General features: G+C 33.5%; 2 protein-coding genes across 7 annotated transcripts; one reads left to right on the forward strand and one right to left on the reverse strand.

Annotated features, from left to right (window-relative positions):
* The first annotated feature begins 4,676 nt into the window (after nucleotides 1–4,676).
* LOC18036221 lies at nucleotides 4,677–7,690 on the forward strand. Its single transcript, XM_006426575.2, has 10 exons — nucleotides 4,677–4,686; nucleotides 5,036–5,278; nucleotides 5,403–5,498; nucleotides 5,612–5,664; nucleotides 5,879–5,974; nucleotides 6,097–6,174; nucleotides 6,470–6,532; nucleotides 6,668–6,841; nucleotides 6,991–7,086; nucleotides 7,393–7,690. Exons 2-10 carry the CDS (start codon nucleotides 5,089–5,091, stop codon nucleotides 7,465–7,467), a joined length of 921 nt encoding a protein of 306 aa, XP_006426638.1. The 5' UTR covers nucleotides 4,677–4,686; nucleotides 5,036–5,088; the 3' UTR covers nucleotides 7,468–7,690.
* Nucleotides 7,691–9,611: 1,921 nt separating this feature from the next.
* On the reverse strand, nucleotides 9,612–11,810 carry LOC18036222 (protein ELF4-LIKE 4). Of its 6 annotated transcripts, none has more exons than XM_024179986.1 (4): nucleotides 11,711–11,791; nucleotides 11,550–11,587; nucleotides 10,900–11,117; nucleotides 9,612–10,199 (listed from the first exon to the last, which is right to left on the reverse strand). In XM_024179986.1, the coding sequence occupies exon 4, from the start codon at nucleotides 10,158–10,160 to the stop codon at nucleotides 9,816–9,818; it is 345 nt and encodes a 114-aa protein (XP_024035754.1). In that variant the 5' UTR covers nucleotides 10,161–10,199; nucleotides 10,900–11,117; nucleotides 11,550–11,587; nucleotides 11,711–11,791; the 3' UTR covers nucleotides 9,612–9,815. The 6 variants fall into 6 exon arrangements, with proteins under 6 accessions (XP_024035754.1, XP_006426639.1, XP_024035755.1 ...); XM_006426576.2 differs by having other exon boundaries at nucleotides 11,716–11,772; XM_024179987.1 differs by having other exon boundaries at nucleotides 11,728–11,744.
* Between the last annotated feature and the right edge of the window lie 1,338 nt (nucleotides 11,811–13,148).

A 13,148-nucleotide genomic window follows, 5' to 3' on the forward strand; every position in this document is an offset into this window, starting at 1 on the left:
AGAAGCATATTACAAATTACACAAGACTAGGGCTGGGCATCGGATCGGATTCGGATAAATCCGATCTGAACTTATTTAGATCGGATTCGGATTTAATCAATAATCCGATCGGATATAATCTGTATCATCCGATCGGATTTGATTCGGGTCGATCCAAACAATCCGATCGGATTACAGTTATATAAACATAATAATTAAATATAAAAACAAAACCCAATATCTCCAGATATTTCCACTCATCTTCATCACCAATATTTTTTCAAATCATTAACAATTTCAAGATCTAACATCTCTCAATAACAACAGCAACAATGGCCGTCTCTTTCAACATCAACCATCATCGTCAAGCTTTTGTTGATGAAGTAATGGTGGAACCGCCGGCGCCGGTAGGTTTCAAATGTAGGATCTGAAAGCATCATCCAAACCACTCAAACTCACCTAAATCCAAACTCAATCCGAACCGATCTAAATCCAAATTTATCCGAAATATTCATCTGATCCGAACTATTTCGGATCGGATTTGATATTCGGATTGGAATCGGATGATTTTTTTTCCAATCCGAATTATCCGAAATCCGATCGGATTCATCCGAATCCGAAATTGCCCACCCCTATACAGGACAAGTGAACAGAACAAAATTTTATTCATGGATAAGACAAGTATTGAAAGCAATGGATACCTCGTACCCCTTTGCTTGGTCTCATTAATCTGTCTAACCTTACTACAAGCCCTGAAACCAGTGAAAGAATTGGTGACTTATATCCAAACTGAAGTCCAAGGTTAAATGATAATATCAGAGTTATGTCAGAACAAACATTGCCTGCAACGTATAACGAAGGTAAGATGGTTACACTTTTAATTGTGCCATTAAAGAAATAGAAAAAAATTTTTAAAAAAAAGGGAATTAAGTTATGCCATTGTAGGAGTTCCCGAACTCCAAGAACTACATAAAGTTCACGGAAACTAACAAACTCCCTGAATAATCAATTTAAGCATTGTTATGTATCCTCTTAGCCCATCAGTATTGGGAAAGGGAGGAGAAAATCAATGCTAACAATGAAAAGAATATACAAAGATTCCACCAACTTTAATCTAAATACATAGTATTGGGACTAACAAAAGGTCATGCGTCACAGATCATAATAAAAAAAGAACTAATATAGAAAGTAAGGGATTTATGCTATTCGTGACGAGATTATTATGCTATATTTCTCCAAACAGAATTTTCTGTGATATAAGAGTTCCTGAACTCCAAGAACTAGATAGAGAGAGTCCTAAGAGACTAACAAAACTCCAACTATTCAATGCAAGCATTTTTCTGGATCCTCATAGCCTACGGGTATTGGGAAAGGGAGTTGTAGTTCAATGCTAACAATAAAAAATTTACAAAGATTCCATAAATTTAGCATGAACACACAATCTCACAACCAAAGTCAAGCACCATGTAACATGGATAGAAAAGAAGTGAGGGCATCATCCTACTCGTGAAGAGATAATTTTAGCCGGATTTCTCAAAGAAGATACAGTGAAAATCTGCAATATAGGAGTTCCCAAACTCCAAGAACTACATAGAAAGTTCAAATAAGCTAACAACATTCCAACTATTCAATATAAGCATTTTTCTGGATCCTCTTATTCCGCCGGTATTGGGAAAGGGGAGAACTAATTCAATGCTAACAATAAAACTATTTAGAAAGACCTACAAATTTACCCCAAAATACATAATCTCACAATCTATGGAATGGTCATACATCACGGAAAATAGATATTAAAAAAAAAAAGCAAAAACTAAGAGCATTATGCTACTCATGAAAATATTATTATGCTAGATTTTTCAGATACGAGGTAGTACAATATAGGAGTTCCCAAACATCAAGAACTAGATGGAAAGAGTTCGAAGAGACTAACAATACTGCAATTAGTCAATGTCAGCATCTTTCAGGACCCTCTTAGCCCACCAGTGTAGGGAATGGAAGTAGTAATTCAATGCTACCAATACAAAGATTTGCAAAGGTTCCACAACTTTAAATCAAATCCACAATCAAAGGAAAGGTCATATCGCTAGCTAATAAAGATATTAATTGCTTAAAGGAAGTATCAACGTGGACGTAAGGACAAAACTATACCAAGAAACTCAAATTCTGAGAACATGCAAACTTTTGCAGCTAAAACTCAACAGAAAACACTCCAGAAACAACATTGTAGTAGATACAGAAGGCAGTAAAACCGGAAAGTGCTTACAGTTTTTTTCATTTAACCAGCAAGGTAACTGGTAAAATAACTTGATGTAGGAATCACTAAACTCCAAGAACTTGGTAATTATAAAGTTATAGAGCCTTAAAAACTCCCGACTTAATATACAAATTGTCAAGTAGACTCTTAAACCAAATAAATTCATTGGTAAGATCGGCAGAAAAACTTGATCAATTCTAGTAGAGCTACACTAATCCAACCCTGTTAACAAGTTTTGTTCCAGATAAGAAAGGCAGAAAAGCTTGATCAATTCTAGCAGAACTACACTAATACAGCCTGATAACAAGTTTATGTTCCAGTACACGAAACCTACAAAATAAAAGTGATTCCCAGTTGGGAACTGAGGAGAGTTGTCGCAATGGCACATGGGAATATTATTCTTATTCTTTCTAGCCTCCAAAATTGAACATGAAAGATCTGAAAATGGGATAAAACCTTTCCCACCTGAATATCTTGGTAATGCCAAGTAGCAAGGTATGTCTCAGCCAAGAAAACTGTATCGCATGAACGGTAGATCATTGCATGAGGTAAATCAAGCGCATCTGTCCATAGATTTATGCATCAAAAGGAATTTTAAAAAGGAACTACTTATGAAGGGAAACCAAATAGGATATAGTGCAATGTAGGAGTTATCGAACTCCATCGAAATAAAAATAGTTCCCAAGAGAGTACAAAACTCCAAATGTTCAATCTAAGCATTGATTCTGGATCCTCTAAGCCCATCATTAATGGGAAAGGGAGGAGTAATTCAATGCTAACCATTAAAACTTTTTCACACGCAAGCAATAGGTTCCGCAAATTCAGCCCGAATATCATAATAAAACAATCAAGGAAAATGTCATCATATACAGCAAGCTAGATGCTAAGCATACCCCAAAAGCAAAAAAAAAAAAAAAAAATTCTAAAGCTCCAATTTCATGTATGAATCCATCAACATAAATTACATCTAGATGAACTACTGCAAGTAACTTGATCTATAAACTTCAATAAAGAACACAGCCATAAAGAAAACCAATATAATAATTAAAAAAAATCAAAAGCCCATTTGAAAGAACACAAAAACCCTTTAAAAAAAATAACGAATTAAGAGCCGCGGCCACAATAATAAGAGCAACAATCTTTTTTACTGACCTTCCAAAACCTCCTTCATCTCCAACCCATAACATAACACATCAACCAAAAAGAAATGAATGGATAAATAAAAATTCACATATTTGGCCTATGTAAGTGTGTTTGACAAAATATGGATTGAAGGCTGATGATCGGGCTCGGATTGGTTTAGTAGCCGAGAAAAAAAAATCAGAAAAATTTAGATAAAAGAGAAAAGAGAAGAAGCAAGGAGCTTCTAAAGTCTTACCCTGTCTAAACAGTTGACACGGCTTTGCTGTAAAGTGGGACCAGATTGTAGAACAACTTTTAGAAGTCAAGATGATAACAAAACTCACCGTTTCAAGGCAGGATAAGGACTAAATTTTCAATTCATAATAATCCGATTCTGGTCACTACTCTTCGGTAGGGTTTTAGTCTAATGCCACCTATGCATAGGGGTGGTAAAAATACCCGCATGATCCAGACCCGGACCGCATCCGGATATGAAATTGGATCGGTCTTGGAAATCACTTGATAAATTAAGAACTTAAATTTTATTAAAAAAATATTATAAAATATATATTATTTAAATATTTTATATTTATTTGACTCATTTATTGCACATATATAAAATTTTAAACACTTAAAGTTCATATTTTCATGTCAAAATTTATTAAAATAAATTTAAAACTTATAAAATTACCAAAAAATAAAAAAATGTACACATATAATATTAAAAAATATAAAATTCAGATACCCGAATTAAACCCTGGCACAACCCGGGCTGGGCATCTATGCATCCAGGTCAAGTCCGGTCATTGCGATACCCGGACCCGACCCGAGGTTTTACCAACCCTACCTATGCATGGCTGGTCTTAGATTCAGAAAATAAAACGGTGTCTAAATTTGAATCACAATTTTAAGTTAATAATTTAAGAATTTTTTTTCGAAATATTTTCTCTTTTTGAAGCATCTCTAAAACTCTGTGGTTGTATAAGAAAATCTTTTCATATTTCAACTGACGCTTAGATTACATCGAGGAGGATATCATATCCCATAAATTATACTATTAGGGGCTTGACAGATTTAATCAGTCTCGCGGAACTAAGTTATGGAGTGAAACTCTTAAAATATCGGAGTCAAAGCCATTCTTAATAAATTTTGCTCAAACTTTTTAATAGGTGATTGTTATATACTGTATATTGCTATTTTGTTCTCTTATTTATTTTGTCCTTTCAGGGCTTTGGGTTACCAAGCCTTCGTCAATGCCTTAAATTGCTAAGGGGATTGATTTGTCATTTCTAGTGGAAGCTGGGTCAATTTGACAAGAAATAATTCCTCTGGTATGAATGAACCTACTTCTTTGTCCAAGCATTCATCTTATTGTATGTAAATAACAAATAGAGCCATTTTTCTTTTCCTGTTGTATTTGCTGAAAATACAAATGATAGAGGAATAAAGTAAAGAATAAAGTTAATTATATGGTAAAGAATATATAATTAATTAAAAAAGATTTTAAATTGAATCAAGATTCTCTTTTCATTTTGACTTTTCTTTGTAGTAATTCTTTTCTTTCTTTTTTTTTTTAAGTGATGATCTTAAAAAAAAAGGTTTAAGGGGTACAGTTTTTTTGATTTATAACTAGGGGTATATGAGGAATTACAGATGATTATCCTAACTAGATTTATCCAGTTTCGCGGGAATCGAAACGGTTGGTTGATAGAATACCTTTGCACAATCAATCAATGGCGGGTACAGCTTTTCCTTCAACACTCGTCATCCAAACTTCACACATTTCCTTCACTTCTCAGAAAAAATCATTTGAATTAGCAAACCCATCATCTTTAATTTTCAATTTCGAAAAAAAGGTTCTTTTTCGCTGCTCGGCTAAGAAAAAGATCAGCTTTGTTGATCAAATTCTAGATTACATTGAAGGTAAATAAGCACTATAAGATATGCTTCCATGGCATCATTTAAGTTTCTTGCCCTTTTTTTAATTGAATTTTTTTTGGGTATTTTTGGTGTTGTGTATTGGTCAATTTTGTTGTTGATTTTGAAGGTGGTCCCAAGCTAAGGAAATGGTACGGGGCACCTGACCTTTTGCCAAAAGATGGGTCCAATGAAGAAGATGAAGAGAAAGAAGATGAATTTCCGGGTAATCTGAAATGGAAACTTGTTGATTTTATATTTATCTATGTGTATTATCTCGACGATGTCTTGAAACAATTGCCCGGTTTTGATTTCCTTTTAAAAAAAATAAAAACACAGAAGAAGCTAGGGATGCGGTTTTGGTAACAGATGGAGATAGTGACATTGGTCAGGTTTGTGTTATGTGCCATTGATTCTATGTTAGCGAAAATCTACTAAACAACTGAAAACCTGTACTATCTAAAAGGACTATATAGCATATCTTGCTACTACTTCCATTTGTATATGTAATGTGAGGTGAGATAGCTTGCTGTATGATTGATTCTTGGTGAATTTATCATATTTAAATAGTAATGATATTGACGATCGTATCTCAATGATATGCAGATGGTGATATTATCATTGATCGTAAAACGAACTCGAATAAAGGCATTGGTGAAGGATAAGCGAAATGCCATGGAATCGTTTGGAACTTATGTTGAGGTGGGTGGAAGGATTACTTACAATGCAGAGTCGCTTTTCCTTTGTATCATATATGTGTATCTTCTTCGTAATCCTTTTCTGCATTGAAATGGCTGATCATGGTTGCTGTGTTCTTCACAAAGTCGATGGCTGGAGATGCAAGTAATAAGAAATTCTTAAAGACAGCTCTAAGAGGTGTTCGTTCAATCATATGCCCAAGCGTAAGTGTTTCTGTGGCATCTATACAGAGTTTTCCACTCTGCCTAAGGTGATGATTGTGGGTTAGCACCGAAAAGGATTTGTTGTTCAACTTTTTATTTTATGTATGGCAAATCATTTTTCAAATATCTCCCGCATGTAATTACAAAGCTTATTTTAGTATCTACATGTCAGTTTTAATCACTCAATAGCTTATTGCATGAAACACATGTTTTTCATTTGCAAAGCACACAAACAAAGACTTTTAACAATGTATACAAACTTCTACTAAAATCCTTTCTTACGCTTCTGTCACAGGAAGGCTTCATATCTAATGCTGGGAGCTTGAAAGGAGTACAACATGTAATTCTCTTATCTCAGGTAACCCTGTTCCTCTCTCACTCCTCATGTTTATGAATATATATACACATTGATACCTCATACATATGTGACTGCAAATACAAAGCGGTTTCAAACTATATAAAGTGACATTATTGTTGTTTAATAAGGGTGCAGTTGTCTGTTTATAGAGGCAGCGGTGGCATTCAAGCTCTAATGAAAGGAAATGCCAGAAAATTGGCTGAGCAAGATGAGTCCATGCTTATGGCTTCGGGTGTTCCTTACACCATCATTAGAACTGGTGTGTTACAGAATACTCCAGGTGGAAAACAAGGTTTCCAATTTGAAGAGGTATTAAATTTTGCATGCCAACTTAAATTCCTTCGTGAATATGAGTGATAATAATAACAGAAACACCTTATTTTTTTTGAATTTTACAAGAAATGAAACTCAGAAGTATCTATCTTTCTTATTTATGTATAAACCCTTTTCAAAACCAGGGTTGTGCAGCAAATGGAAGTCTTAGCAAGGAGGATGCTGCTTTCATTTGTGTGGAAGCACTTGAGTCAATCCCACAGATAGGGTTGATATTTGAGGTTTGTGAAATTTCTAACCTATGTGAACAACTCAAGTAAACGGGGTCTTTTTCACTGCTGTTATTTCCTTGGAAAATGGTTGTTACCGCAAAATAAACCCTGCCTGAATCCCACCCTAGTGTAATTTATTCTACTTTATTTTTTCTCCTTTTTAAAAATAATTTTCTTTTTGGCCTTTCTGGGTTTAATCAGGGTTTATTTTTGGGTATCTATTACTGCAATACTGCTTTTCTTTTATCCTTTTCCCTTTTCTTTTCGTTCTACTCGTAAATGGCTGTTCATTAAATGGTCCTTAATTTGAAATAGGTGGTCAATGGAGAGGAGAAAGTTTCAGATTGGAAAAAGTGTTTCTCTAGATTGATGGAGAAAACGGGAAAGTAGCTTCCACAATTGTGGCTAAGGAAGAAGATTATCCCTGTTTGTTTGTTTGACATAAAAATGGCAATGACTTCTCATTTCCAAGTAATTGAATGGAAAATTCTACCAATTTGATGGCCATAATAAGTTGTAGAGTCTTTTTCTTGGAGCAGTCTCTCCGCTTGCCAAAATCAAAAAGAAAATCAGACTCTGATGTGATATAAAACCATTGATAAAATCTTTATTGTCAGATTCCTCCACTTTATGTGGAGAGCATGCTGCATGCATTAGATTTTTTTTTTTCTTTTTCCAACTTTCTTTCCATCATTATCAAAAGCTCTTAGATTCCGCCACTTTTTCCACCACAATGTGAACAAAATGATTTATCCCTTTGATATTTCTTTTAAAAGAACATAAAAGATAAAGATGGTGAGTTCTACTACTGAGATAAAAAAAATGCATCTCATCCTCTTTCTAATTCCCTTAAAACACTTGGAATCACATGGATTGATAATAACAATGAATCGAAATGAATCGACAGATCATAAATGAAGTCTTTATAGGATATTGGAATCAAAGTCTGCAGAAAAGGAAACAATGCTTATCAAGAAGAATTTGGAATATCAGTAATGATATAGTACAGTAATACAGTATGGATGCTTGTTTTGCCACACAACATGATTATTCCAGAACACGATGTACTCAAATTTGTTATGAAGATAAGAATATATGCAGCAAAATTATTAAATAACTTATTACGGCTATGAGCATTATGTCAACAAAAGGCCATGTTTGCATTGCATCAAATAACCTTTAGATGGTAGCCGTTAGTATATGTTAAGTGTGACAGCAACATAATATAAGAATCATTCGAAGCATATCTTTAATAACAATAAAATAAGATTAGAGTTATCGATAAGATATTGTTGGCCATTGCTATAAAAAATCAGTGTGCAGAAAGTGAAAGCAGCAAATTAAAAAGTAGATTATTTCTCCGTTCACATGCTTCCATGCTTTTATTTGTCCTGGCTTATTATAAACGCTGACCCATTTTATCTCCTTGACTTCAATCACTTCAAAAACGTAAGATGTTATAAACTAATCCCATATATTCAGCTGGATCAGCACTCATTGGCTGAAAATGCAGGCCCGCAAAATACTCGTTTCCCCATTTGATTGGTCCAAAAATAAACATAAAAAGTGATACTCCTTATTTGGGGGGGGGGGGGGTGGTGCGGGGTGGGGTGGGGTGGGTGTTGGTTGTTGGAAGTCTACATGGGTCCTTCAATCTAAATCTAAAAGATTGAAGGTGCACTTAACCTAATACTAAATCCTAGCAGAAGTCTATATGTGGCATAAGCCACCTGAATTACATCAACAATTGGAGTGATGCTGATCGCTACATGCCCTAAAAGTTCTAAATACAAGCCAAAAACCAAACTATTCACTGCGTGCAGTCATTAACATGGGTCCTTCAATCTAAATCTAAAAGATTAATAAAAGGTTCAAAAGAAAATATACACTGAGAGAACAATGGATCTAACTCACTGGGTCCACAGAAAAAGCACTTGTTCGATCAACTTTTTGGTTAGTGTATATGTGAGTTTATAAAGTGAAAGATTATAACGTGAAAGAAAGGACAGCACCTATAGATAGAGATTGATGATTTGCTAGCTAAGGGTTAAAGGGACCGTATTTACCATCTCTTGAATATAACCTCAGCTAGGGGACTACAAACACCATAAGGAATCTCTTTTGACAAACATTGGAGAGTAATAAAGTGGGTTGTTGGAAGCTCCAATCAAAAGCAGAAAATGGGATATCATAAGAAAATAGAGATAAGGTGATAAAAGATGATTAAATAATTAATGATGAGCAATTAAGCATACCAGTCTTAAAGCCTCTCTAACAACCTTGAAGGAAAAGTAAGTAATAATAATATTATCCAACTCTTCTTTGATGACAGTTCAGCAATCAAGCTTAAGTCTATTAAGCAATAATTATAGAAGAGATTAAGTACAAAAGACATCACCTAACCAAGTCATCCAAAAAAAAGCCAGGTGTGTTGACAGAAACAGTGCATTAAGCAAACGCTAACAAAATTAAATTGTATATAAAAAAGACCAGGCAGGTTAAAGAAATGTAATGTAAAAAAGAGAAGCCTTTTTTATTTCATTGAGATACCACGGTTACACAAAATTACAATGGCGAATTTGCCAAAAGGCTATTTCAATCATATTATATATATATATATATAACTGATTCATAAGACTTATGTAATGTCATCGAATATCTTTCTGCTTTTTATCCAATTAATCTTTCCAGTACAGCAAGAAAGAAAACAGACTAATACAAGAACTCAGTTTGGTAAACTACCCGGATCTAATTCTCTTCTGACTAGCTTTTCCTTCGGATTTTAATGTGGCAGCCGATTCCCCTTCCGATGAAGCCTCCATTGACCTTGTGAAAGAGTTTGAGAGATCAGCATAGAGATTGACAACCCTTCTGATGTTGTTGTTAAGCTCTTTGATCAAACCAACATTTCGCGTCAAGTTATCAGGGACCTTTGACTCATGGTTTTGATTAATCTCATTGATTAGCAACCTGTTTTGATCTAAAATATCTTGAACTTGTCCAAAACTCTTTTGAAATATTTGCAAGATTTTATCATCCACCTGTGCATCATAGCCGGCGCTTGAAAATATATCCCCTTCCATTTCAAGTTTACTTCTTCTCAATAAACAGCAGACTTATTCCTGCACCAAAGACTCAAAGTTAGTATAAGCAAAGCCAATTGAGGGGGAAAGTAAATTGGTCGGTTCCCATGACTTTATCTTATCTGTAGTTACACTTCTTATAATAAAACTCAAAATGAAAACTTCACAAGCCACACATCATTCAGCATGCATTTTGTTGCTGAAAAAGAAATTAAAAAAAAAATACTTTCAGATCTTTATACAACATTATTATGCAAAAATAGTGATTAAGTCCCTCCACCAATTGAGTGTAAACCAAGAATTTGACTTCAATGAAGTCATGAGTCCCTATTTCCTATGCTTTTCCTATATTTCCTCAGGAACCAAACAGAGAATTGGCAGAATTGCATAAGAAACAACAAAGAAGCAGAAGAACACAAACACGGAATTGTTCTGTCTCGTATAAGCAGACTCTTTTCCCAGAAAAGAAATCTTTTTCCTTTTTAATGCTTGAAAATTAAATTCACAGTTGGGATTTTTGGGAAACAACAAAAGTATATTAAGGGTGACCAGAAACTAAGAAAATGTTTTTCTGTTGCAGAAAACAATGAGTTTCAACAGAAAAACAATGAGTTCTGAATCGATATATCAATGAAGGAGATCCGTGTCATCTCTCAAAGTGAAAAAGCATCAACGATTTTCCAAAAAAATAAAAATAAATAAATTACATAAACAAACACGACCAATGCATTGAACTGACCAGAACCAAAATCTTAACGAAAACTAAGGATGAACAGCGCCCAAATACCCAAAACTGCAAAACTGATCGTGTGGATGATACAATTCTTTCAAGTGGAATTGAGGGAAGACTATTGGTAAAATCACTCCACCTATGCGTTAAGTACAGATTTTATTGTATAAAGATTCGCGCGCTCAGGAAGAAAAGAAGTGCATTTAGAATCACTTTAAGAGAACTCCCTGCAAATTCCAAATATGACACGGTTAGGTCAAATTCAAATAAAACTGGCTTGTCAGCGTTATCGTTTCAAGGCTTTTAGCCATCAATATCAGGTTATGTATATTAGGAAGGTACATCTAATGCATGGTAATAAGCAATGGCAAACGACAAAAGGCCAAGAATTCAAAATCAAACCCAGCTGTCCCGATAATGAAATCAACACACAGACATAAATTCGTAGTCATGCAAAGGTCTCATTAAAACAATACGAAAACTACTTTTGTGGTCCGGAAATTTGTGCTTTCCTGAAAATTTAATACCATCGCCGAAATAAACAGAATCTAAAACTAAAGTCTATCGAATGAAATAGATGTAAATAAAAAATAATAATAAAAAAAAAACTTAAATGTAAACGAGCGGAAATTACGAGATAAATTTCAAAACATGCATACCTGCGAGTGAGAACACAGCTGGTTTTCCATTTGAATTTCTGCACAAACCCAAGTGGAACGGTTATTGATTTGTTTATCACTTTGTCAACACAATTCAATTAGTATTTTATTTTTTTGGTCAATAATTAACTTCTTTAATAAAGAATTCAGCGTTTAATTACATTACATGAATACGTACAAATCAGTGCAGATCTACAGTAAATTAAAAAAAATAAATTAAAGAAAACAGGCGAGCTCTGTGTGTGTGTGGGGGATGGAAGAAAGAAAATACGAGGAATGAATATGATGAAGCATAAAGGGAGAAAGATACGAACAAGAAAAATTTATTGAAGGGTTTTTATCATTGACATCCCTTGATTTTATCGTATTATCACTTTAGATTTTCTTTTTTTTTTTAAATCATTTTTTCTGGTAATAAGTAATTAAGTAGTGATTTTTCTTAAAATATATATATATATATATAAGGGAATGGTTTTTTTAATTAATTTAATAATTTTTTACTTTAAAAAGTGATATTTTTTTTGCCTAATCCAATTAAATATGAGTAATGATATAGTCATAAATTCTTGTACAAATTGATGTGGCGTTAATTCATTAGTTTAATTAAATATTTATTGACCCATATAATTTATTTATATTATTTTATATTTTTATTCAACCAATGAATTAATACCACATCAATTTATATAAGATAAATTTATACAAAAATTTATAATTATATAATCACTCATTAAATATTATAATATTAACGGTGAATTAATATAGTAGAGAAGTATTTATCTATTAAATAAAGCATACCATACAAGTGAAATGAAAATACCATAAGCCTTAGGGGAGGTGAGTGATAAATTTCGGTTTCTTCTAGAAAGAATAAAAAGACAATGCAAGAAAAATTACCCAAGCAGGGAGATACGATGATTATTTCAATGTTAACAAAATAAGGGAGGACAAAATTTTTGGCAGTTCAAAGTTTTGTATATGGTTTTTTATTTTTATTTTTCTTTATGTTTTAAAGATTATTTCAGAGTTAAAAAAAAAAAGTAATTAATACGAATCTAAAAGTTGTCGTTTTATAATTTTTTTTAAAAGAAAGTGTGCAGCGCGTTTTTTCATGTTTTATTAGTAGCTTTTTCCGCGAGAATGTCAACCGAACACGTTTTTCCCATCAATATTTCCCCTAAAAAAGAAACGGCCCTCCATTTTCCTGGAAAAAAACCCAACACAATTTTCCAGCCGTCCAAAGGGTTAGCGAGACTTGAAACGCACGGTTTCCACTCTCCCCCAATTTAATTCAATCATGACCTGAACATCATCCTTTATTAATGGAGTTTGAATCTTAAAGACTTTTGATAGATTATGCAAAATGGAAAGAAAACGAAGTGACGGACGAATCAAAATACTGAAAATTGATGAGGTATATAAATTTGAATGCATATTATGGGCATAATAATAAGGGTCAAACAAAGAACCAAATCACCTTTAGTTTATGGTAGTCATGGTACGTCAAGATCGAAAGCAACATGATATAAGCATCTTTAATTAACAAATAAAATAAGACTAAAGTCGTCGTGGAGGTCTCTTGTTGGGTTATTGCTAAGC

The sequence above is a fragment of the Citrus clementina genome, unplaced genomic scaffold, assembly GCF_000493195.1.
Source record: "Citrus clementina cultivar Clemenules unplaced genomic scaffold, Citrus_clementina_v1.0 scaffold_7, whole genome shotgun sequence".
Classification (NCBI taxonomy): Eukaryota; Viridiplantae; Streptophyta; class Magnoliopsida; order Sapindales; family Rutaceae; genus Citrus; species Citrus x clementina.